Source organism: Amphibalanus amphitrite, unplaced genomic scaffold (assembly GCF_019059575.1).
Source record: "Amphibalanus amphitrite isolate SeventyFive unplaced genomic scaffold, NRLGWU_Aamphi_draft 000055F_arrow, whole genome shotgun sequence".
Taxonomy (NCBI): Eukaryota; Metazoa; Arthropoda; class Thecostraca; order Balanomorpha; family Balanidae; genus Amphibalanus; species Amphibalanus amphitrite.
Window position 1 is genome coordinate 805505 of NW_024881551.1, and position 25046 is coordinate 830550.

The following is a 25046-nucleotide window of genomic DNA, read 5'->3' on the forward strand; positions in this document are numbered from 1 at the left end:
TGACCCATAAAACATGTGTCGCACATGCCCTTTTCTATATTTTGTTTTTGATGACCTGACCTGACCTGACCTGACCTTGACCTTGACCTTTGAATGACATTGTGTGCAACGAATATTGTCTTGGTAGTCTAAGAACACGTTTTGGGCAATCAGTCTCAGTCCATTCTTCGGCAACTACGGTGCAAGGCCGATACTGTAGAAACTTGCATTTTGTACCCTTGACCTGACCTTGACCTGACCTCTGACCTACTTAAGCAAAAAAATTTGGGCTCTTAAGATTCGCCTTGTTGAGAGCTTTCGATTGCCGTTTTCCCCGTCTTTCTACGACCATCGGTTCGGAAGTTAGACAGGGGGGGGGCAGAATCTGCCCCCCCCCCCCCCAGCAGGGCGCGTATGGCTGAATAGCCCAGCGGGGCGCGGGTTAAAAATGTCAATTTAAAGCTTTTGGATCGATTACGTCATATGATTGTTTTTTTATCGGGCAAAGTTTTTTTCCTAGCTGCCAAATCGGTGGCACAAAGTTTTGTTACGCTTCTGCCGCGAATAGTACAAACATTGCACATGAACTCAGGAAATTGGTAAACATGTTCAATGTTCATGGAAAGGATTGAAATGAAAATTGGAAAATTTTCTTGAACTTTGTCGAAGGTCGCAAACTGCAAAGAATATCAACAAGGCCTTATTTATCATTTTTAAAATGTTATAGAATGCTCCCTAATAAGCAAAAGCAAGATATTGATGTTTGATTATTGATGCTGCCCACAATGTCTTGGGCACATGGATGATGGAAGTGAGCTCAACTTCAATAATCAGACCTAAGAATCACAATGGATATGACCATGAGCCAGACTGCAAAGTGGGGCAATTTTGTCTAAGATTTTGTCAGTGCGGACTCCTTCGTCTGGTGCGGATTTAAGTGTGGTGCGGTGCGGATTTGGTCTAGTGTGGTGCGGATGTAGTGTAGCGGGGTGCGAATTTGGCTTGCTGTGGTGCAGATGTGTAGCATTGTGGGGATTTGAGGTCAGTGCAGATTTTGACTGGCCATTTTGGGGTTTGGTGCATTTTTTGTGTTCTCTCAGGCCTCAGCTCCCTTTGGTGTGAATTTTCGGGCTCTGTTGAAGGGTTTGTGTCAATTTTGAGCTTGGGAGTTGGGCCAGTGCTCCTTGGCGACCTGCGAGCCATACTCTGCAGTACTGGCCTGGGCCCATGAGCAAAGTAATATAATATAGTCTGTTCAAGATTCATTATAATAAGTCTGCAAAACACATTCCAGCAATTGTAATTGAAGCAGAATGAATTGTAGTGAACTGCATTTGTATTTTTGTTGTGTCTGTGAAAAAATAATAAATATACCTACCTATTGGAAAAATCGTGGCCTTTCAGCACATTTGGCAGAGTTGTGTGACTGATTAAGTGGCTCATGTGGAACGCAACGAGCTGCAGAACAAGCTTGAATAGCATTTTGCCTCAGGGCTATCTGCCAGAAACATTTCATCTGCATAAATTTGCCTACAGGCAAGTCTGACAAATTTGTGGATTAACTGGGGTCCTTGTAAGCCTGCATATTAAATTCTAGCCCACCAGCTCAGCCCTATTCTCAGTTTCAGCATTCAGCATGATAACAGTTCTGATCAAGTTCTGATTGTCACCACTGAGACAGCAATGGAGTCCTCTGAAATTTTGCCTTTCTATTAGATTATTTGTAAGAGTTTCAGCTAAATTTACATAGACCAAACGTTTCACTCTCAAAGATCTGCGACCCACCCCACTCGTTCAGTAGGATGCCTGGCGCGCAAACAGTCCAGCAGTGAGCTGCCAGCCGGTACGCAGGGCAGCAGCAGGCGGCGGCAGCAACAGCAACTAGTGAACATGTCTTGGACTGCAGCCACGACATGATCTAGGCTAGCATCTATTCAATTTGTCCATGTACAAGTACCACAGCTCCTGCCCGAGGTCGCGCAAGTCAGGGAACTGACCACCTCCAGCCCAGGCGTGGTTCACTGACTCAAGACATTTCAACTGACCAGTCAGAGTTCATGTTTTGCAACTTTTATCCAAGTTATTTGTAATTGTAATATTCTAAACTGAATTTTAGGCATGACTTCATTTTTCAAGAGCTACACAGAACACGCCTTCCCTGTACAGCACGTCTATTGTCCTAACATTAGTCAAATAGTTGCAAGAAGCGACTTGAATGCGGAACCTGCCTGTTTTGAAGCCCTGTTGTCTGTTGGGTGACACTGCACAGAGGTAAGGATGGGGTGTGATTTTGCTGCTGTTTGTCAGGTGCAATATGTGTGTCAATGATCACAAAGTACTCTTAAAGGTTTAAAAAAATGCACAGCATGGCCTAACAAGGCACATTACCTAGGTTTTGACAAGCAGCGCAGCGACTGTGGTACAAAGGCCCAGTCCCATGCTCATGTTAGTAGCTGGATCTGCTCCCAGGAAGCAAAGGTAAAACACTATTGATAGCTAAGATGAAATCTGCAGGAAAACTAAGCCATATATAAAATCTAACATAAGCTTAAAAGCACAACAGAGCATTTCTTATTTAACATGCAGCACTTCCGCTTTCATCCGCCATCAGCAACTCAGTTCAAAGAATGATACATTACATCACTAAAATTTATTTCAAAACACCTCTGCATGTTGTTTACACAAACAACAGTTCTTTACTAGGCATGGTCGACCTCAGGCCACCCACACTTCAGCATACAGGGTAGGTATTATCAATGTTTAACGGCTCAAGGTTAGTCGTCTTGGATGCTCAGAAATAAAAAGGTGAACATTCATTGTCTCTTCCTTAGTTGTCACCATCAATAGATTGTGGACTTCTCAGAGCATGTCTTGATTATGGAGTTGAAACAACAGTGAGCAAATCATTTATCATTTTGATACTATGATTAATTTTAGAGAGTTGCACACTTGAACTTGACACCTGCCATTGATAAGTTCATGGCTCTTGCATTCTTCAGTCACATTTAGGACGGCCTATTAACTATTTAAATACAAAAATAAAAATACTACAAGAATTAGAAGACTATTAGAATTAGTTTGGAATATCAATTCATTTCTCCACCTCGTGGCACCGGAACGAATGGGAGCTGTTCAGGTTCAAAGAGGCGTTGTTATTTTTCAAGGTTTCGATAAAAACAAGTCGACAGATACAGAAACTTCGGAAAAGGCGGAAACGTCACAGGTTTTAAGTGCCAATACCAATACATTGTGGCACTTATTTGCACAGATGTCAAAATCAAACACAAATTTCTTTGCGATGAAGTAATTGCTGGAGAAACGGTTTTCACGGCTCTGATTTTCAAAGAACGCCCATCAAGATGGCTATCTCAACTCAATTCTAATGTTAAGGTGGGACAGTCCCTTTAAACGTCCTTTTCCACCCATCCTATAACAGTATAACCACTGTCACTGGTCGGTAAAAAACTGCGTAAAATTGCATGTCACAAGTTGAATAGAACTCTGTATAAAATATTGATAGAGCAACGACTGAATTGCCTGACCACTTTAATGATGTTACTGGTACTAAAACACAATGAATGTCTGGTCAAGATGCCGTACATTTTTGGTGAGATGCTATTGTGTTCACCTCTTTTACATTTAGTGAATGATTGTGAAGCACCTATCAGTGTATTGATGGATGAATGCCTGATTGAGAGACAGATCATTGCATTGAGCTGCGAACTGTTTGCATTTTTGCGTAATGCGCTTAACCTTGACCAATTCAAACACACGATTTGAAATCTGGTCCCAAGGCTCTAATCTGGTCCGATGTCTGGAGGTGTTGGATATCACATTGATCGTCTGCCCCCACTGTGCATCAACAATGACCTGTGGGACTGCAGGTGGCGACATTTGGGGAAACTGAATTTCTCACAGACTAGGCCAGACCACTGAGCACTGCAATTAAAGCAGTGCTCCCTGACAGGTGTATTAATTCCTATCTACTATTCCAGACAACTCGAGGTCAGTAGTTGTCTATATCGGTTTTGCAGACAGCAGTTGTCTATAGGGCTATGCATATTTGTTTATGTGGATGGTTGGCCGCAGTGGTCGCAAGCTAGTTACCGGTGGTTATGCGTCCTCAGTCGGACATTATAAAACCATCACATTACGACGGAATAACTAAACCCCACCTTAACCGATGGGTGACATAAACATTTTTAGTGAGTCATTATGAGATCGCAAGCAAGGTCGGACGATGCTGTGCCATTATTGATCCAAGTGAATGTTGTAATGAATGTAATGCAAATTGCGACCACTTGCATTTATTGGATGGCATAGCCTGGTAAAAACACATCGATCACGCACGTGGCAGACGCCTAGCATCAGACATGCAATCTGTCTTAGCTTTATGCCTTACACACGACAGACCTTGCCTTGCTTTCGACGCCCAGAACATAAGCATGCTATCGCGTTTATCGAGATTCAGTCGTTAAATGCTCCGACAAAGATCAATAGGGTTCTGGTGCATGCCTGGTCCGTTCCACTGATTAAGGTCATGATTACGAGTGCCGATTATGAATCGTGCAAGGTCATGTGAAATGGCGGGCTGCGCGGCCGAATCAGATAAGGTGGCGTCTTTGCCGGCCGGATTCAGTGTTAAACAGGGGACAGTGTATCTCTGACGTCATTGGGGACGATGTGATGCCCTAGATGTGCTCAGTGGGTTAGAGCTGTTCGTCGCTTTTATGTCAGTATCAGTTGACAGCCGTTATTGAATGCGTTTATCGTTTGTTGGACAGAAACAAGGGTGAAGTCGTGATGTCGCCGATAGCGTGATGGTCATTGTCCACCCTAACAGGTAGGCTCAAGGCCGTTTGCAGCCCACCTATATGCAGGTACAATAATTAAACACCCGGTTTAACGCCAGGCAGCGCATCTACCTACGTTCTGCAATCTACATTCAGGTAGCAAGCAGTCTGAATCCGCCCAAACTGAAAGAGCGGCAACTGAGGCATACTAATGGATGGGCAGTGGGCACGTACGGCACCCAGCACGTGTAGCGGCTGCCAGTCATGCAGCCGCGTCCGTGCTCGCATTCTGATGCGGAGCACATCCTTCTCCGGTGCACTTGACCCGCCCACGGCGGCCCCGCCCCCGCCCGTCTGCCCTTGTCGTGAAGATCCGGCTGCCAGGCATACAAATCACGGCGGTCGACGGCGACCCTCACCCCGGCTCGTTCTCAGCACCTCGTCAGCCGCGGCCGCAGGTGTGAATTACGCCGCCGGGCGCGCCGAGATGCCCGTGCGCGTGTCGCCGATGGGCCGATCGGCGGCAGGTCGGCTCGTGACCTCACCATCTCGCGAACGGCGGGCTCAAGAGCGCCGCGCCCGCGGGCCAGACACATTGCCGAGTAAATCACGGTGGATGAGTGGGCGGCTCGGCGGCGGGTGTCGGATTCATCCGCCGGCCACCGGAGGCCGCGCCGCGCCGATCGACCTCCGCCCTCAGCCGCCCCCGGCACATCACGCCCCGTCCGCACGCGCTGTGGTTAGCGCGCTCATTCCGCACGATTTGTTGGGAATTTGGAGCCTTGAACAAGAGGACATGCACATCGTACATGATGTATCGGATTCAGATCTAACTCTGATCTGGGTTATCCCAAGTAAGCTGGCTGATGGGCCGCGCAGAAATTTATCCTATCGAATTTCTGTCAGGGACGTCTGCTGCAGGGATCCAATGTTTTGGGTGACGAGGCGGAATGTTTTGACTTGTGCCGTCTTACGTGTGGCCAATGGGAGACTGGTCATTATGTTCGCTAGCAGTGTCATGACGGCCGTTTCTGCGTCGCGGCTCGCACGACGCTGATGAGTCGTCGGTTGCGACACTGTCAGCGGCGCCGACGGCCGCCAGTCATGTACCGCTCAAAGGGAGTCTGTGCGGGCCTTTGATGGCCGTCACGACCGCCTCCGACGGAGGTCAGTCGGAGCGCATCTGCCGGCCGGCCGGCGCTTCACGCGATGATGGCGGGTCGTCATGACGAGCCCCCGAGACAGACGAGCCAAAGAGACGGCGCGACAGGACGGGCCGCGCGCCCGTGTGGCCAGGCCGGACCGTGATGGCGCAAGGACTCGTCCCAGAATTACAATATGAGCTAGCAGGCTGCCTTGTCAAATGGAATATGGTTTTCGCAACGTCGCGCCTCCTTCCACGTGTGGATTATTGCTGGAGATATACATCTATCCGCGTGCGGTTTTAGGGAGGCCCCGTCAGGCAATGTGAGTATTGCAGTTTCCGCGATGTGAAATGGACTGGAGAGTCAAATGGCTCCTCACCCGCTGTATGTGAGTGTGGCAATGTTACATTTGCAGCTAAGCCGGAGTGATGCCAGGCATGCATCATTAGCCACACCTCGGTAAGGCACATTCCGGCGTCGCTCCACCCACAAGTCTGCCGGAGCCGGGCCCCATGATCGCCACCCAAGGCCGGAGGAGGGATGCCGTGGCACCGGTCGGCGCCCAGAAGACCTCGAGAGCATTCACATTGAGATTGCGACCATAGTAAATTACACCTGACGCTATATCTGGCACGTGTAGAGTCCAATTTGTCCTATTGGTGTGCGTCCTATAAGCCATTTTATTTTCATGAATCTAGAGCATGGCGTTGCACCGCCGCGCCGTCTCAGGTCAGTTGAAGCGTTGGTCAGTTGACCTCAGCTGCTCTGCAGCCGGGCGTTGTCTGCGGGCTCGCTGTGCGGAGCGATCACGGCAGTCCCCCTGCGGTGGCAGCGCCGCTCTCGGGCGTGGCCGGCCGCCGAACGATGACCGACAGGCCGGCGGTAAGGGGGAGGACGCGTTCCCGCGGGGTGTGGTCGGCCCGAGTCTGCACGAGCGGCCGGACCGCGCCCAGCCGCCTCCTGACGCGCGGCGGAGCGGCGCCCTCCTCCCGACTGACGGCTCCTCTCCAGTGGCGGACGCCCCGCCGAGCCCGGATTGACACGGTCGGCAGCGGACAGACGGCGGTGACTTCAGTGGAGCCGTATCGCTGACCATCTGACAACAGGAACTGGAGGCCGCAGAGGCGCAGCGGCAAGTCCGGCGACCGAGGCAGGGGGTGTAGTCTGCACAGAAGTCAGTCGGTGTTTCTGTAATTGGATTGGCCAGATGCAAACAAGGTGTGTCGGGCGTATCGTTCAAGTGTCCGGGGCCGGCCCGTCCGGCTGTTTTGCATTGCAAACAAATGTGACCGCCCCTCTGGGAGTGAGGTGCCTCTAGAGGGTGTAGCGGCTACGCTGTCACTGTGTGGGAGCATCTCTGAACGATTGTGTATCATGCGTGATTCTGTGAGTGACATCGGATCACTCAAGAAAAAGGCTTATGAAGGTAACTGTAACCCTGCGTTAAATATAACCATTGTGCTTGTTAAAATAGCGTGGATACTGTAGGAAGTATCATTAGAATATATGACCTTCTCCTCGGAAAATGACCAAATGAATGAAAATGATTATTTATTGATGAATTGATGATATTTCGGTCACAGACCTTCGTCTAAATCGAATTCGTTAAATCGTACAAGGCAAAAGTAGCGAGTGAAATGCGCAACAATTGTCGACTGCCTGTAGAAAGTGAAAAATTCAAAATTCGTTTGTCTCGTGGTCGTCATGCAGGGCTAACATCACATTTCGAGGGTCGCATCGCTTTCGATCGTATAAACGTATCGATATCAAATCGTACAACAATATCGAACAACAAAACATCAACAAAACAGCTGATCATACACCCTAAAGATATCATGCACTTAAAAAGCAAAAATATAGCTACGCCCTAAAAGGTACACATGAGCAGAAGTTCGGTACAAACAGATTGGCAAAAGCATATTCATCTAAATACATGCTTGCTGGTAAGAGGGCGAAGCGCCGGCAAGACGGTGCAGCGCCTAGACCCACAGCGGGCCTCGTGATGGATAGGTCAGGCGGCTGGCGGGGGGGGGGGGGGGCGGCCGTCGCCGAGCAAAAGGTGTGCGTCATATATAGGTACACTGTACAACGTACATACATACATATAATGAGGTACACATACATGGTGAAATATCAAAAACCAGTAAAATATATATAACATACACATCAAATCTAAAAATCTAAAAATACAAAAATACAAAAAAGTCACACTACTCGCATGATAGGCCATGACGATCCCTGAATATTCAATGTCGGTGTCTCGCTCCTAATGATTATGCTTTCAGCAATTTTCCTGTCTGGATGATCCTGGGCTCTGTAAAGTATTCTAAAATGTAAGACATCTGAACCCGTATCAGTCAGTGAAACGTGCTCCTTCAGAAAGTGGTCACCGAATGGAGTGTTGGGAGTTCTATTGATAGCGTCACGTCGGTGTTCATTATATCGTAGACGGACTGGACGCATGGACTCCCCCACGTAAGTGGCATCTTTTCCCTCGCTTTTGCATATGCTACATTGAATTTTGTAAACAACATTCTTTTGTGTGCAATCTCCTTTGAAGTCAGACATGCACAAGTGACATCTCTGGCCCCCTGGACATTTGGGTTTGCATATGGCTGATTTTGTTAGGGCGTTCTTTAGTTTGTTTTCGTTTTTCCATGCTATATGTACGCGTAGGTTTGACTTTCTCACGATCGATTTGATTTTCCGTGATAGTTGCTCGTCAATGAACGGCAACGTTAAAAACCCGTCTATCTCGTCCGTCCCTTTCTTCTTTCCCCCTCCGCTCTTGTTCCGTGGCTCTCTACCCCTTCTTGACCTTGAACCACTTTCGGTGACCACTTTCTGAAGGAGCACGTTTCACTGACTGATACGGGTTCAGATGTCTTACATTTTAGAATACTTTACAGAGCCCAGGATCATCCAGACAGGAAAATTGCTGAAAGCATAATCATTAGGAGCGAGACACCGACATTGAATATTCAGGGATCGTCATGGCCTATCATGCGAGTAGTGTGACTTTTTTGTATTTTTGTATTTTTGTATTTTTAGATTTGATGTGTATGTTATATATATTTTACTGGTTTTTGATATTTCACCATGTATGTGTACCTCATTATATGTATGTATGTACGTTGTACAGTGTACCTATATATGACGCACACCTTTTGCTCGGCGACGGCCGCCCCCCCCCCCCCCCGCCAGCCACCTGACCTATCCATCACGAGGCCCGCTGTGGGTCTAGGCGCTGCACCGTCTTGCCGGCGCTTCGCCCTCTTGCCAGCAAGCATGTATTTAGATGAATATGCTTTTGCCAATCTGTTTGTACCGAACTTCTGCTCATGTGTACCTTTTAGGGCGTAGCTATATTTTTGCTTTTTAAGTGCATGATATCTTTATGGGTGTATGATCACTGATCAGCTGTTTTGTTGATGTTTTGTTGTTCGATATTGTTGTACGATTTGATATCGATACGTTTATACGATCGAAAGCGATGCGAACCTCGAAATGTGATGTTAGCCCTGCATGACGACCACGAGACAAACGAATTTTGAATTTTTCACTTTCTACAGGCAGTCGACAATTGTTGCGCATTTCACTCGCTACTTCTTCTACACTCGCTACGTCTTCTGTCAAATCCCGCTCTATGTATAGCATATAGTTAGAGCGTCGCAAGTCGTACTCGGCCGTTTGTCTATAAACCGAACGGTTTGATTGTTTTAGCGAAGCATCTATGGGTGCGTAACTGATTATTAACATACCGGACTGCTTGGAAGTTTTTCACTAATTTTGCTCTAAAAAGCATTGAGCACAAGCTGGACACCCTGCTTTTTTGTCTTTTGGGCACCTTTTGTCTCTTCCGTCACTTATCTTTTCTTTATTCATACATTTGTTTTTTAATTCTTAAGGTAGGCATCTTTCTGGAATGTATGAATATTTTGGAAATGTTTTTTAAACTCTGGGTCTCTTTGTATCCTTTGTATATGAGCCATGTCCTGTCTGCCATATTTTAATTATCGTTACCTACATATTCATTAAGTATGCTTTTTGAATGTGTCGTCACTTAGATGCTTAGCCGATGCGAGGCCAATGCACTCTGCCTTTCGCACCGTTGCCAGTGCCGTTTTTTTTTTTTTTACAACTTATGAGATAAATATCGTGCGAAGCTTGATTCAGAGGTGGGTATCTATGAGATCCTTTCCTGGCTGTTTTCTAAGTCCTCGGTGACTTTCGACGGAATGCATAGGATGAAGTCTGTGCTCCGAAGAGATGCCTCGGCAAAGTAACAAGTGCTGCTATCTACCGACCACGGCAGGAATTACGCGTTCACCGCTGGAATGTCTTGCAGTTCCCAGTGACTCTGCAGTCTCCATTGATCATAGGTATACAGAAGCAGAATGTATGAATGTGGATAAGCAGAAGTCATTTATTTCAGTATTTTCTTTTTGACGTATTTTATTCCGGAATTTAGTTCATCTAGAAATATTCGACAGCAACTCAATTACAATTACAATTAGGGGAGAGTGGGGTAAGATGCCCAGGGTGGGAAAGACGCCCCACCCCCTCTAGCGGCGAAACAAAGAATCGAACCTGAAAATTAATGTTCTCAGCGTAAAGCGGAAGCCTGCCTTGTTAACTGCACAAAAATTTGCGAAGCTCAGTTGGGCAACGGCTGGCTGGTGATTGCATGTTTTTTATTTGCTGCTTTCAAAAAATATTTTGGCGTCAAAACATTGTAAATATCAAAGAAGGTAGATAATTTTTGCGTCCCTTGCTATAGTCGTGGTACATTAACATGCGTGTAGGTACTGTGTCCCAAACAGTTTGTTTCAGGATGTAGTTTTATGGCTAACAAATTGTGCTGATTTAATGTTACTTCGGTACCTTGGGGTAGGATGCCCCCTGTCCTGATGGGGAAAGACGCCCCCCTAAATCCGTAGGCTGTCCTTCAAGCAGCCCGTCAAATCATTTATTACATACGAGGTGTGGCTAAAAAGAAACCGGACTGCTCGTGCTGGCCATAAAGTAGGGGGCCCGAAAACTAGTGAGACACTTGACATTAATCTTTATCATATTGTCGTGATGTGTGCCATACGGCACCTCGATATCGCTATTATTCTCCTTTCCACAGATCTTTGTTTTATTGATGACGCTGACACTGGTCACTCCGGTCTGGATGTCCTCGACTGATTCAAAATGGGTTTTCTTGACGACGTTTTTCATTTCAGGGAACAGCTAAAAGTCACAGGGAGGGAGGTTTGTCAAATAAGAGGGTGCTTGAGCACCGCGACCTGCTTTTCGGCAAAGAACTGCTGGACGCTAATGGCAGAATGCGCGAGTGCGTTGTCGTGATGGAGCACCCAGTTCTTGACTTCCCAGAAACTCCACTTGGAGCGCCTGACTCGTGAAATGAGGCGTCCCAGGTCTTCCTTGTAGAAGTGCTGGTCGACTGTGGTACACCTCCAGCACGAGCTGGCGGTGAACGAATCCCCTATGATCGAAAAAGACGATCAATGTCATCTCCTCCCTCGACTTTGACATGCGCGCGGACGTTGATGGACCTCCAGAGTCCCAGACCTTGGGGTCATCACCGACATCCTCACGACCAGTGCAGTGTTGAACCTCGTATGCCATTCAAACACTTGCATGTGACACATGACTTGCTCCCCATTAACAGCCTTGAACAGATTCAGCGTCTCTGTTGGACTTTTCTCCAGTCTGGCAAGGAACCTGATGTTTCCTCTTTTTTCGAAGTTCATTGCAGAAGCCTGACGATGACAAGGCCGCCGAACATCGATAAAACAAAGAGCTGTGGAAAGGAGAATAATAGCGATATCGAGATGCCGTTTGGCACACATCACGACAATATGCTAAAGATTAATGTCAAGTGTCTCGCTAGTCTTCGGGTCCCCTACTTTATGGCCAGCACGAGCAGTCCGGTTTCTTTTTAGCCACACCTCGTACCTACTTGTGATGAGAGACAAAAGCCGATCTGGGACTATTTAGAGTCCGGTACGGTCGGGTGCTCCCATGCCGGTCTCTCGGCCCACACAGCGACTTTTTGGGCGGCATCTGGCTCTGAGAGCCCTCACGACGGCCTCTGTGGGCCCCATTATTGGTTCCAGGGCCCCTCACGACATCCTTTGAGGGCTCCCACGCTGGTTCCACGGGCCGCGCTGGCATCTGAGGTCCCCACGATGGGCTCGAGGGCCCTCAAGCATCATGAAGACCTATAAGGGCCCCACAGTGGTCTCCGAACGCCACCACGGAGGCTTGTTTGGCCACGCTGGACTATGATGGCCCTAACGGTGACCTCTGAAGCCCCTTACGACTACTTTTGAGGGCCCTTACGATGACGTTTGGTGTCTACTGCAGGCTCGAAGGGACTACTGATTCGTTCAGGCGATTCACGTGCCTATTTATGTCACTAATAGTGCAGGGAGCATCTTACCCAACGCCAGGGGGCGTCTTTTCCACCCTGTGGGGTAAGATGCCCCCTTTCACTTCTTCAGGAAAATGCTTAATAGCAAAAAAAGTTATCATATTTCAGGCACGAAAGTGTTATATTTTTGGAGAAAAATGATGTCGGCTTCCGTTGAAACTCCAAGTTTTGGCTTTCCGATCGTCATTTTCGAATAATATATGACAAAGTCAAACCCTGGGCATCTTTCCCCACTCTCCCCTACACATTTTGAACGTATGTTTTACACAAGTCTTCAAATGAGCGTCGTTAACAAAATAGGCAACACAATTACAACTACAGACAAATAGACGGGATCACCACTTATTAAATAGCCACCAGTCTGCAGATTATCTGCCACCTATGCTGTTTGCATTGCTTTCTTACACTACCTACTCTAAAATAGGTATAAGGAATGAGTCTAAATGCGTCCATCAAGGCAGCCAAATGTGATCTTTTTGAGGAGTTCCACGATCGTTAGCAGTGAGAATCCCATCGTGAGTCCCATGTTTCCGCCAAAGTCGGTGAGCAGACTGCCGGCCGTGTAGGCCGCCGACTCCTCGATCACCTGCATGTCGCCGTCGACGCGCACGGTGACCGTCACCTCGTGGTCGGAGGCGGTGCGCGACGACGCCTGCACCACGGCCGAGACGCGGCCCTGCCGACACGGGCGCGGACACGCGCAGGACGGAGGTGCGGCCAGCTCGGCCCGCAGCCGCTCCAGCTGCGTGGCCGTCTCGCACTGCGGCAGGCCCTGGGCGGTGGCCGGCCAGACGGCCTCCAGCTGACAGCCGGCCTCGCGGGCGTGCGCGGCCGCCTGGCACTCGGACAGACACCGGCCGCGGCTGTAGGCCGGGTCCTCTTCGCAGGGACGCGACTTTCGGTTGAGACTTCGCAGCTCCTCCATTCGGACGTCCACCTCAACCCAGTCCTGGTTGTTGAAAATCTCGAAGGAGCGCTCGCGGAGTCCGCTGGGAGCGTCCAGCAGCGGAACGGGCGCCGCGTGCAGCATGACCTTATAGACGACGTATTGGATGGCATCTGGCGAACTCTGCAGATTCTGGAAAGACCTCACGTAGATAGGAGGAGCTTGTATCCGATGTATTTCTGGGAAAGTTGGGACCATCAGCGCAACTCTTTCAATAGCTACTTTCACCGGCGTGAGGTTGAAGGATTGAAGCAGGGTGTACGTGTCGTTGTAGTTTTCGATGGGGTAAAATGTCGTCTCCTGGACTATGTCAATGTCAGCCTCAGTTGTCGAAATGAAATCAGCTTCGGTGGTTGTCTCAGGGCTGTCCGTGGGCTCTTGTTCCGTTCTTGGGTCTTCTGTTGTCTCCGTGGTTCCTTCGTCTAATGTTGTGTTGGTAGTGTTGAGTCCTTGGTCTTCATAAAGAGTTGACCATGCTTCTGATGATTCTGTGGTGACATCATCGTCTTTTTCTACAGTGTTTGGCTTCCAGCGGTTCCCTCTCAGTTCGAGGACGACGGTGGCGTCCTCCGCGCTGATTTCCTCTTCCAGGGCCATCAGCGTGTAGCACCTTTCCTCGGTCTCCAGGACGTGCCGCAGCTGCCATTGGCCTCCCTCCCCGGGCATACAGCTGGAGTGGCCTCTCTTACAGCTGATGACAAACTGGTCCACACTCCGGCTGGCCTCGGCAAGCAGACGCACCGGCGATGGCTTGGAGAGCTCAAACATATTGGCTAAGTTCAATTGGATTTCCTGGGTCACATTCAGTAAGCCATCGATGCCTTGAGTTGTATCATTAACCGCCTTAGAATCGTACAGGCTAACGAAATGTAAGACTTCTTGCATTACTTCAAGAGTTTCCCTTAATATCCCTTCCAGTTGATTGTGTGAAATGTTCATCGTCGAATATGCGTAGTTATAATTGTACTCTAGTTGTCTCATGAGAAGTTCCTTTGTTTCGTTGACTGACTGTCTCAGAACACTTGTTATTATAAATATCAGGTCATACGATTCTCGTTCCATTGCACTTACGTCTGTTTCATTGCTGACGTCTGGTCGCGTTTGAAAATCCTCCACAGCCAGTTTTGTTTGTTGAAGTAGTTTGCTGATTTCCAAACATAGATCTAACGTGTCCGAATACTCGATCCAAAATTGGTTCTCGAGTTCGCCGACGGCCTGTTCGTCGACGAGCTGGTGGCAGACGGTGATGGCCGGCGGCCGGCTGGGCTGGTACGAGACCGTCGTCGACACCGGGTGGGAGAGGAAGTGCTGCACCTTGAGCACGCACAGCACCAGCAGGCCGATCACACAGAGCAGCTCGGCGAGCGCGTACACGGCGCGGCACGCGCGCTCCAGCATCGTGCCGCCGCGAGGCCGGCAGCCCGTCTGAGGTCGCCGTCCGTGCTCCGTCGACTCCCACATATCCCGTGATGGTGCGGTAAACATTGATCCGGGTGCTTTTAGGTAATGACACTCGGAGTTGCGAAGCGGCGATCCTGGATAAGACGCGTCCCAACAGTGGAGCTCATTTGTTTGAAAGTTTTAATAAGCATTGCACGCAGGAAACTTCCACTTTGGATGGACTCTCAAGTTTTATTTGTCTCTAAAGTCCTCATACTTCTGTCATTGCAAACGATACGTTTTGTTCTTGCATTGACCACATAATATTATGTTTTCATATCACCCAATATTATTGTGTGCCCTGCCCTGAGAAACGCTTTGATTGCGTCTAATACCATAACCTTCAACTGCGGTTCAGTTGATGTTGTTTTGCCACAAATGCACGAATAATAGCATATAGGATTGTAATATGATCTGAGAGCTACTGTTGCCTCAAACAGTATACAATACTGACGAGCAATTAGGTCGCCTGACCACCATATGTCATTGACCACCTTCTGTTGTGCGTGCGTACTGCTTCGTTTTCGAAATTACCGCAGCAACCCGAAGCGTTGTCATTAGGTAAATGCACCCGTATGCTCTATTTTGATTGTCGTCACGGTAACAGAGGAGCCGACGTTGGCGGGCAACGCTCCGCGACCTCAGACGGGCTGCCGGCCTCGCGGCGGCACGATGCTGGAGCGCGCGTGCCGCGCCGTGTACGCGCTCGCCGAGCTGCTCTGTGTGATCGGCCTGCTGGTGCTGTGCGTGCTCAAGGTGCAGCACTTCCTCTCCCACCCGGTGTCGACGACGGTCTCGTACCAGCCCAGCCGGCCGCCGGCCATCACCGTCTGCCACCAGCTCGTCGACGAGCAGGCCGTGTTTGTCGCCGAACAGGAGTCCTGGGATAGCTATCACCAGCTGGGCTTCCGCTCCTGGGAGACGCTGAGACTGCTTCAAGAAGCAAAGGAACTACTGGAGTTCTACCGACGCAATATATCTGAGACAGCTAGACCGTCGACTGTCGAGTCTGTTCACAGTGATGAGCTACTGAATATTACGGAAACCAGGCTGCATCTTGCATTCGACATCTTTAATTTCAACTATCAGGCGTTACTGGATGCAAGATATACACCTGGCTATGTAGTGATGAATGAGACAAAATCTCGGTTGCTATGTCTAATGAATGAATCTGTCAGTGCATTTCAGCAAGCCGTGGACGCCATCCACTCACCTGACTTGGCAGCCATCAGCAACACCATCTGTACTTTGGATCGATTGGTAAACAGAAGCAACGAAATTGATCAATCCATCACTAACTCATATGAATGGGCCCGACCGAGGTCTGAGCGCCTTCTGGTGGAGACCAGCCGGAGTGTGGACCAGTTTGTCATCAGCTGTAAGAGAGGCCACTCCAGCTGTATGCCCGGGGAGGGAGGCCAATGGCAGCTGCGGCACGTCCTGGAGACCAAGGAAAGGTGCTACACGCTGATGGCCCTGGAAAAGGAAATCAGCGCGGAGGACGCCACCGTCGTCCTCGAACTGAGAGGGAACCGCTGGACTCCTGAAGTTGTCAACGTTTCTTCTTCAAACTTCCCGCAAGTTAATGCATCTGACGGATACCCAAACGTCGGGAACGGTTCAGATTCAAATGCTACAGGTACAACTGTAATCGAGGCGGTGGAAATGACGACGAAATCGGCAACCGCGACGGCGTCGTCGGCAACTACAGAAACGGACTCCGAGCTCGACTCGACGACAACCGAAGAGGACAGCGATATGCCGACACAGGGACCAACGTTTTACACAGCCGATGACTACAACGGCACGAACTCTACAAACATCACGGAAATGATACTCGATCTTTACCCTGCACCTGAAATAGGCGTTGAAGGCTATGCGCCTCCGAGTTTCGTCACGTCTTTCATCGATTTTAATGGTGCGCCGGATGCCATCCAGTTCATCACATACAGGGTCATGTTGCACGCGGCGCCCGTTCCGCTGCTGGACGCTCCCAGCGGACTCCGCGAGCGCTCCTTCGAGATTTTCAACAACCAGGACTGGGTTGAGGTGGACGTCCGAATGGAGGAGCTGCGAAGTCTCAACCGAAAGTCGCGTCCCTGCGAAGAGGACCCGGCCTACAGCCGCGGCCGGTGTCTGTCCGAGTGCCAGGCGGCCGCGCACGCTCGCGAGGCCGGCTGTCAGCTGGAGGCCGTCTGGCCGGCCACCGCCCAGGGCCTGCCGCAGTGCGAGACGGCCACGCAGCTGGAGCGGCTGCGGGCCGAGCTGGCCGCACCTCCGTCCTGCGCGTGTCCGCGCCCGTGTCGGCAGGGCCGCGTCTCGGCCGTGGTGCAGGCGTCGTCGCGCACCGCCTCCGACCACGAGGTGACGGTCACCGTGCGCGTCGACGGCGACATGCAGGTGATCGAGGAGTCGGCGGCCTACACGGCCGGCAGTCTGCTCACCGATTTTGGCGGAAACATGGGACTCACGATGGGATTCTCACTGCTAACGATCGTGGAACTCCTCAAAAAGATCACATTCGGCTGCCTCGATAACGACCGGGTTGAGACAATCCCCAAGAAGAAATCAGACAGATGGGCTGACTCCATAGCTTAATCCTGTAATCGATATACTCATATACCTAATTATATGACCAGCGATCAGGCTCGGCGATGAGTGTCCCATACCAAGATCATGTTGTAATCGATATGTTACGATACATGAGTTTCCTCATCGATAGACGATAGGTATGTACATATATGGCAAACGTTGAATTATCTAACAATTTTCGCTCAGTATCTACCAACTCTCGAGAGTGACCCATGTTGACAATTAACCATTTAGTGGATAGCGGAACAAAGAGTTATCGGGGAAGGAGCTTTTGGGGAATTGGCACGTCCGTGTGCTCGTGCCTGCTTGTGAGCGTACTCCAATGTGTCAATATGGTTTGAGGTGAGCCCAACGCCATCGGAAGCCAGATGCTATCAGATTTGTCCTGCCAATGATCCGTTATACCATAGTGTAATAAATAGTTATTTATTACACTATGATTATACCTTGTTTCGCTAGGTGTAATTACTGACTATACTTAAGATGTACTTACATTGTACATTAAATGTACAAATATCTGTCCATCTTCAGTGGACGACGGACGTATTCACAATATTCACAATTTTACTCGTACTGTAAGATTACCCGCCGCTGATGATACTTCTCAATCCTCATGCTTTGTATAAATATGCTTGTTCAGTCGAGTTGAGTCATCAGCGACTCATCACTCAGAGAGACTGACAGCAAGGATGGCGAAGGTGGCAATTGAGTTTGACTGGATCGATTGGACAGTATAGGCAGGGGCGCGGGAACTACTTTCCGACTGGGGGGGCACACCATAATAGAGATCAACCTAGGGTACCCCCAAATCTAGTTTTCTCACCGTTTTTAGGCCACTTGTTTTTCGTCCCTCGGCTTTTTCAACAAAAAAGAAAACATTTGCAAAAAAAAGTGTGGTATTCCGTCTCAAAGCTGTGGGGGCACCGCCCCCACGGCCCCAGAGTTGGGGGGGCAAGCTGCCCCCACTGCCCCCCCGGCTCCCGCGCCTATGAGTATAGGCGGACAAAAGTGCAATATTATAAGTATAATATAAAAGACAACTAATTATCGTGCCTTTTGTTCAAAAGACCGTCTGTACGTACGTACCTATCTGCATTTTTATTTGATTTAGGGTATGATGAGTGATTTGATGCATTATTTATTTTTTTGGCAACAGGTGACAACATGTGCGAATAGCTCGCGACGTTTGGCTGGACGAGGCAGGTTTCCCTGCATCTGCCCGGCAGCAGTGCTCCATACCTACTGTTCCTCTTGATTTTCCCAATATCCGTCGCCATTGTTGCGTGACAATGTTGCGTGAACCTGACTGCGGCGCGACGACCGAGGGCTTGCTTCTAAAGACCCACTCTACTAATTGAACTCCTGGAAAGGATGATCAATGCCAACACTGAAACTGGATACGTATTACGGCTTTGTAGTGAATGACGGATACACCATTCGATAAACTTTGATGGTAGTCAGGACACTTATGTCATAGTTTCGCCTGCACTGTACAATATACATGGGCAGTGTGATTTGTGCATGCCTATCGCTTTCTAAGTTTTCCACCTCTGTAAGTTTGTATGATATAAAACTTTATCGGAATTCACTGGGATTGTATTGCGTATGCAAGTCCAAATATTTCGGCCAATATTGTTTGGCCTTGGTCACTGGACAACTACAATAAATAGCCTTGAATTACCCTATAAGTATAGCTCACATTGCAGCGATACGCTGCGTATCGCTGCAATGTGAGCTATACTTATAGGGTAATTCAAGGCTATTTATTGTAGTTGTCCAGTGACCAAGGCCAAACAATATTGGCCGAAATATTTGGACTTGCATACGCAATACAATCCCAGTGAATTCCGATAAAGTTTTATATCATACAAACATAAACCTGGGAAAAATATGACTCTAAAACAGCTCTGTAAGTTTTCCAAGTTGTTGTTTTCCACCTCCAAGAATTATTTATTATCCCGCGATTTGCTGGGGAGGGGGTAGGGGCGCTAAACGCCCCTCCCCTACTTTTTTCGCCCCGCCGCGTTGTAGCTATGCCACTTCGTCCCCAGATCTTCTGAGGAAAGAGTACCTGGCTTGTGCATTGTTTGTTTTGGTGGTGTGTTTGCGTGTCTGTTTTAGTGTATTGACTATATGTATACCACTTATGATACGAAATAAACATGTATTATTATTATTATTATTATTATTATTATTATTATTATTATTATTATTATTATTATTATTATTATTGCATGCTTATTGCAAACGCACACACGTGCTTGAAGCCTGGAACCAGGGTAAATGCTTGAGTAGGATGCTTCTATCTAATATATTGAAACATGACGAAGACAACTGAAACGAACACCATACAGACACAAAACCGTGAACCCAGCACCACTACTGACACTTGGGATAACTCGGATAACTCCACTCCTATATATGTATAAATATTCCTTCCAGAAAGCTGGTTGCATCGATCCGTCGTGCGGTGTCGGCTATGACGCTGGCAGGGGGCTCGCGCCAAACGACCCCTCGTGAGGATGCGGGTGGTCGTGGCCAGCCCCTTGCCTCAATGGGAACTTCTGCTGACAGTGGCCGTGTGGACGCCCCCTCTAAGCATTGGCTGCTGTCGATGTAGAGCATGTTCACGGAGTTTTTATCTTGTGTCATCAGCTGCAAGAGAACGGTATGGTATGGTAATGGTAACGAAGCGAGCAAAGTCTTCGTAGAATAACGGAAAATTCTGAGTATGAGCGGCTGGCTGACCGTGGTCATGATACTGTGAGGGCTATATCTCAGCAACCACGTGACCAATTTACCCGCGTCCCACTGGGGTCTGCGCATACCATGCCCTACCGGGGGGGGGGGGGGAGCTATCCATAGCTCCCCCTCCTAACTCCGAAACTACTTGGCCGATCGTCAAATTTCAAACGGCTTCTGATAGCCCCGGAAAAACTGTCGGGCAAAACCTACTTTTATCGACCTCTAAGTCACCGATGACGTCACATGTCAGGTCAAAGAAAACATTATCGATGTTTGCCAGAGTTCACATTTTGGGCTCTGGCCGCCGTCTTACAAGTCAGATCAGGATTACGTTTGGTTTATACACTCGTGAACAGATCCTTTAGATACCCTGAGGATACCAAACCTGTACTTTGATTTTCAGGTCAGGGTCAGGTCATCACAGGTCACGGAAATATTAATATCATGCATCGGTCACGTGACACATGGTTTATGGTCCATTTCGGCCATAGATTTCGAATTCGATGTCTTTTATGTCATTCGAGGTCATTTTAAGTTGAATTTAGCTTAGGTCAGGCCACTTTGAGGTAAAAAAGGTCAAATTTTACAGTTGAAATTTTTCAACAAAAAAGTGTTTATCAAATGTGTTTTGAGCTCAGGAAAACGATGATGCTATTTATATTGGTGTACGATGTCAAATACGTACTGAAAATTGATTTTAAAAATTTCTAATTGTGAAATTTTTGCTATAATGCATATAACATGGTCATTTTTGAAGATAACTGGCTAAAACTTGCTAGAGTGGGTCAAAAGCATGTGTTATATCACATATATTCCGTTTTTTCGAAAAGTCAAAAACTGTTTGAAAAAAATACAAATGTAAATTTTGAGTTTAAATATACATGATTTTAAAAAAATTCAAATTTTGAACATCCGAGATAGCAGTTTGATAGCGCATTCTATTTTGAGTCGTCGCATGCAACGAAATTGGATTTAGCTTAAAAACGGAGCTCTTGGGAGCGATTGCCGTGGTTCAATGTTTTGCGTCGAAATCGGTCGAACGTGACGTCACTCTGACGTCTTTTTGGCCGATCTGTGGTAGCTACGAAGTTCATATTTTTACACAAAGTGTCAAATTGATGCAGCCGAAGGTGCTGAAAGCTTGGCGTCGATACGTTAAGCGGTTTGGAAGTTAATGCAGAAAAACGGGAGGGGGCTATGAATAGCCCCCCTCCCCCCAGTGGGGCGCGCGGTAATTTCTGAAGGGTAGCTTTATTCCATCTACCAAATATTAGACTATGTTCTTTGCTTGTGGGTGATTGGAGAGTCTTTAGTAAAACTTTGTCACTTTTTATGTGAACATGCAATGGAAATAGGCAATATTATATGCTTACTGCATGTTCCTTCTGTTTGACTTCTAGATAATCCAGACATGTCGCATGTAAGTCTTCCGATGCAGTCTGAATTGTTTTGACATTGACATCCCTCCTTGCTCTTGCTGGAAGGCAGGTTCTTGCACTGCAATGAATAATAAGCTCACGCGTATGTTGGACACAACTTAAAGAATCCACAGGATAGCTAAAGGCCACATACGGTGTTTGCGAGAATAAAAAAATCGAAAATGTTGCGTGCCAGCAACGGTATATTCGAGCATTATAGGTGAGATGATGTTTTTTCGTACTCCATCGTAGATGGGTAGCCAAACGGCTGCCACGGTTGACAGTGATGACATCAGTCATCTTTTTGCAAGCTCGTTAAAGATGAATGATGTCATCACTGTCAACCGTGGCAGCCGTATATGGCTACCCATCTACGCTTGAGTACGAAAAAACATCATCTCACGCTCTCAGTCCCAGCGGATAAAAACAACACCTAAGAGCACTATAGGTATAATTCAAAGAAAATTTTCGAAATGAAAAAGCCAATATCATAAAACAATGAGAGCTTTCACTTCCCAGCCATCATTTGATGCCATCACTGAAATGGCACGAATCGCCTATTTAAATTCTAACTTTACATCCAGACTTACACAAACATAATTATGACACTTGTTCGACTTGCAGTCGGAGTCGATTGTGCAGCCACAGTCTTCTGGCAGGTTGCCAAAATCTTGACAAGGGCCTTCTTGCTCTTCAGCTATAAATATGAGAAAAACAATGATACAGTGAAGCCATACAACACCATGATTAACGTTATTTTAAAACGTTAGATTTGGCGGGCATTCATTAAAACAATGATACTTTTATATATGAACTTGCAATTAACATAGGCAACAAATTAAATACGTACTGCATGTTCCTTCTGTTTGATTTCTAGATAATCCAGACATGTCGCATGTAAGTCTTCCAATGCAGTCTGAATTGTCTTGACATTGGCATCCCTCCTTGCTCTTACTAGAAGGCAGATTCTTGCACTGCAATAAATAATGACATTACATGAATGTTGGACACACCTTACACAATCAACATGATTACGGAGCGAGCGAAGCGAGCGGAGTCTTTACTTAGATTAACCCTCGCGGGCCCGGGGGGGGGGCGTTTTTCGCCCCCCCCCCCCCTGGCGAATATTTGCGATAACTCCCGAACGCTTATGCCTGAAACAGACTCTTTACGCAGTCAGGAAATCGGATGCGAGAGCCTATTAAAATACATGGAAGCACGCTCGCATCAATCGCACGCACCTCCCGGATGCGATTGAAGCGGGAAGAAATATAATGTATTTGAATAGGCTCTCGCATGCGATTTCCTGAACGCGGAAAGAGTCTGTTTCAGCCTTTAGGGATAGGAAGGCGAAACTTTCAGTACCTTTTCTCCCATCAATTTGACATCTTCTGAAGTAAAAAATTTGGACCTAGCCCCCTTGATGACGTCACAAGGTCCATTTTTCTAGACCCCTGCACGGCAAACTTCGGCGTCACAGACGCATACTTCAAATAGCTGCTAAAAATAGAGTTTTAGAGATAAAGACAAATTACGAGCACGGCTGTGTAGCGTTTGACCTAGTGAAAAATGGAAAAATAGTTTTGGTGACCTGAGGTTAGAGGTCAGGTCAACGACCCCGAAATGTGGTTTTAGTTTTTCGCAAATAACTTCGACAAAAATGGTCCTAGAGCTACGGCAGTGGTACCATCGCATTCGCCTTGTCAAGCCGCGTCGAATGATATATATTTTGTTCGGAAAAGGTCAAGTTTCATGTTGACCTCATGTGACCTCGAATGACCTCTGGTTGACCTTGACACATTGAAGGTCGTTTATGATGGATTTGTACCCGCTGATCACGAATCTGGCATCTATTTTCCTCTAAGCCTTCATTTAGAGCTTCCGGATGGCAAAATTGTCTTATTTATTATTACTAACTTGAATCAGTGAAATAGCCTCTAGCAGGGATACTCTTCTGTGACCTTGACCTTTGAGCAGCCTTGTATCGTAAGATGAACCACAAATAGGGAACTGATAAGCCTAAAAACATTTCAAAACATCTTGGAATTTAGCACGCAAGATGTGCGAAAAAGTGCCAAGTTTGAGGTCAATTTTGAGCGTGACCTTGACCTTGACCTTTGATTTGGAGCACATTTTCAGGATCTTCAGATTCTCTTCTTTCGTTCGACACCCAATTTTGCCGGTTTGATGCAGCCTGCCGTCCTCTAGAAGGCTTACTTTGATATCACTACACATGTGCCGGTTTTGGCCTTTGACCTTGACCTCTGACCTTGAAAATTCACCTGAGGTCAAAAATTTTAGGTGCATTAGAATCGTCTCGTAAGGACCTTTCGTTTGGTATCGCTTTTGTTTCCGTAGCTCCCTTGTTTACGGAGTTAGACAGGGGGGGGGGCGAAAAACGCCCCCCCGGGCTGCGGTGGTTGGGATTACCCCCCGGGCCCGGCCGGGTTAACGGAAATTTCTGAGTATGAGCGCCCTTGACCGATTTACATGCGGTAATTTTTGTAGGGTAGCTTCTTTCCGTTTACCAAGTATTGGACTATTCGCGATGCATATGGGTGACCCCTTATGCACGTGCCACGTGCAAAACGAAGAGGTGTCACTTTTGTAATTTTTGCAATATCTCGGTAACTACTTGGCCGATTGCGCTGAAAGTTGGCATGCAGGTAGGCACCCACTAGGCAATGCATATCCATGTGCCGGAGTAGGGGTGCTGCTGCACGTGCGCACGTGCAGGGGTCGATTCCAGATCTCGAGAACGGCTGGACTGATGGCGCTCAAATTTGGTACATGGCTAGGGACCGGTTAGTAGGGTGCCGTGCAAAAGTCAGTTGGGACCCATTTTGCACGTGCGCACGTGCAGGGTGCCGCTTCCAGATCTCGAGAACGGCTCGGCCGATTGTGCTCAAATTTGGCACATCGCTAGAGACCGGTTAGTAGGGTGCCGTGCACAAGTCAGCTGGAGGTACCCCCTCGAAATTTCGCACGTGCAAGGCTCACCCTCTCGCTCGCTCCGTTAGTCGCCCCAAAAGGTGTTATACTGGTAATTTAGAGTCGCGTTAAGCGTCAACCCTCGCCGGCACAGGTCATTTTGCGTCCTTCGACGGCACGGGGGGGGAGCTACGACCCCCTCGCGTTTGGCATCTGATCGTGCTAGAGCTTTGCTGAAAAAACGAGCGTTTTGCCCATCACGAGAGAAAGCCGATGATACCCAATTTAAAGGTCCTAGGTCACCGGTTGAACCTCCAGGTCACTGGTCAGGTCAATGACCCAAAAGTCAGGAAAATTGGAAAATTGGGACCTGTTAGAACGTAGTAACGTGTGAACTGCTAAGAGGTTGGTCGGGGTGCTGATCACGAATATCGTGTTAGTTTTGATCACAGATGATGTCTTTATGCATTTTAAAATTTCGAAAAAAAAAGAAACGAAGTCACGACATGTCAATGAACTGACCTGACCTTCAGGTAACTTTGTTATTCACCTTAATGCATGGAAATAGCATCAATTCAGATGTTTGAACGTTTGAAACCGCGAAGAGATTGCAAA

The 25046-nt window shown here is 47.9% G+C and overlaps 3 protein-coding genes across 5 annotated transcripts in view; 1 reads left to right on the forward strand and 2 right to left on the reverse strand.

Annotated features, from left to right (window-relative positions):
- Nucleotides 1-12606: 12606 nt before the first annotated feature.
- LOC122378145 lies at nucleotides 12607-14719 on the reverse strand. The gene has a single exon (XM_043358869.1). The coding sequence runs from the start codon at nucleotides 14701-14703 to the stop codon at nucleotides 12799-12801; it is 1905 nt and encodes a 634-aa protein (XP_043214804.1). The 5' UTR covers nucleotides 14704-14719; the 3' UTR covers nucleotides 12607-12798.
- A 684-nt stretch (nucleotides 14720-15403) lies between these two features.
- On the forward strand, nucleotides 15404-18063 carry LOC122378146. The gene has a single exon (XM_043358870.1). The coding sequence runs from the start codon at nucleotides 15418-15420 to the stop codon at nucleotides 17341-17343; it is 1926 nt and encodes a 641-aa protein (XP_043214805.1). The 5' UTR covers nucleotides 15404-15417; the 3' UTR covers nucleotides 17344-18063.
- A 1566-nt stretch (nucleotides 18064-19629) lies between these two features.
- Nucleotides 19630-25046, reverse strand: part of LOC122378147 (neurogenic locus notch homolog protein 1-like) — a 43221-nt gene continuing 37804 nt past the window's right edge. For all 3 annotated transcript variants that reach the window (XM_043358872.1, XM_043358874.1, XM_043358873.1), the window contains 4 exons: nucleotides 22351-22474; nucleotides 22091-22197; nucleotides 21456-21579; nucleotides 19630-19992 (listed from right to left, as the gene is read on the reverse strand). In XM_043358872.1, coding sequence (XP_043214807.1) covers nucleotides 19976-19992; nucleotides 21456-21579; nucleotides 22091-22197; nucleotides 22351-22474 — 372 coding nt within the window. In that variant the 3' untranslated portion in view covers nucleotides 19630-19975. The remainder of the gene's footprint in view (nucleotides 19993-21455; nucleotides 21580-22090; nucleotides 22198-22350; nucleotides 22475-25046) is intronic.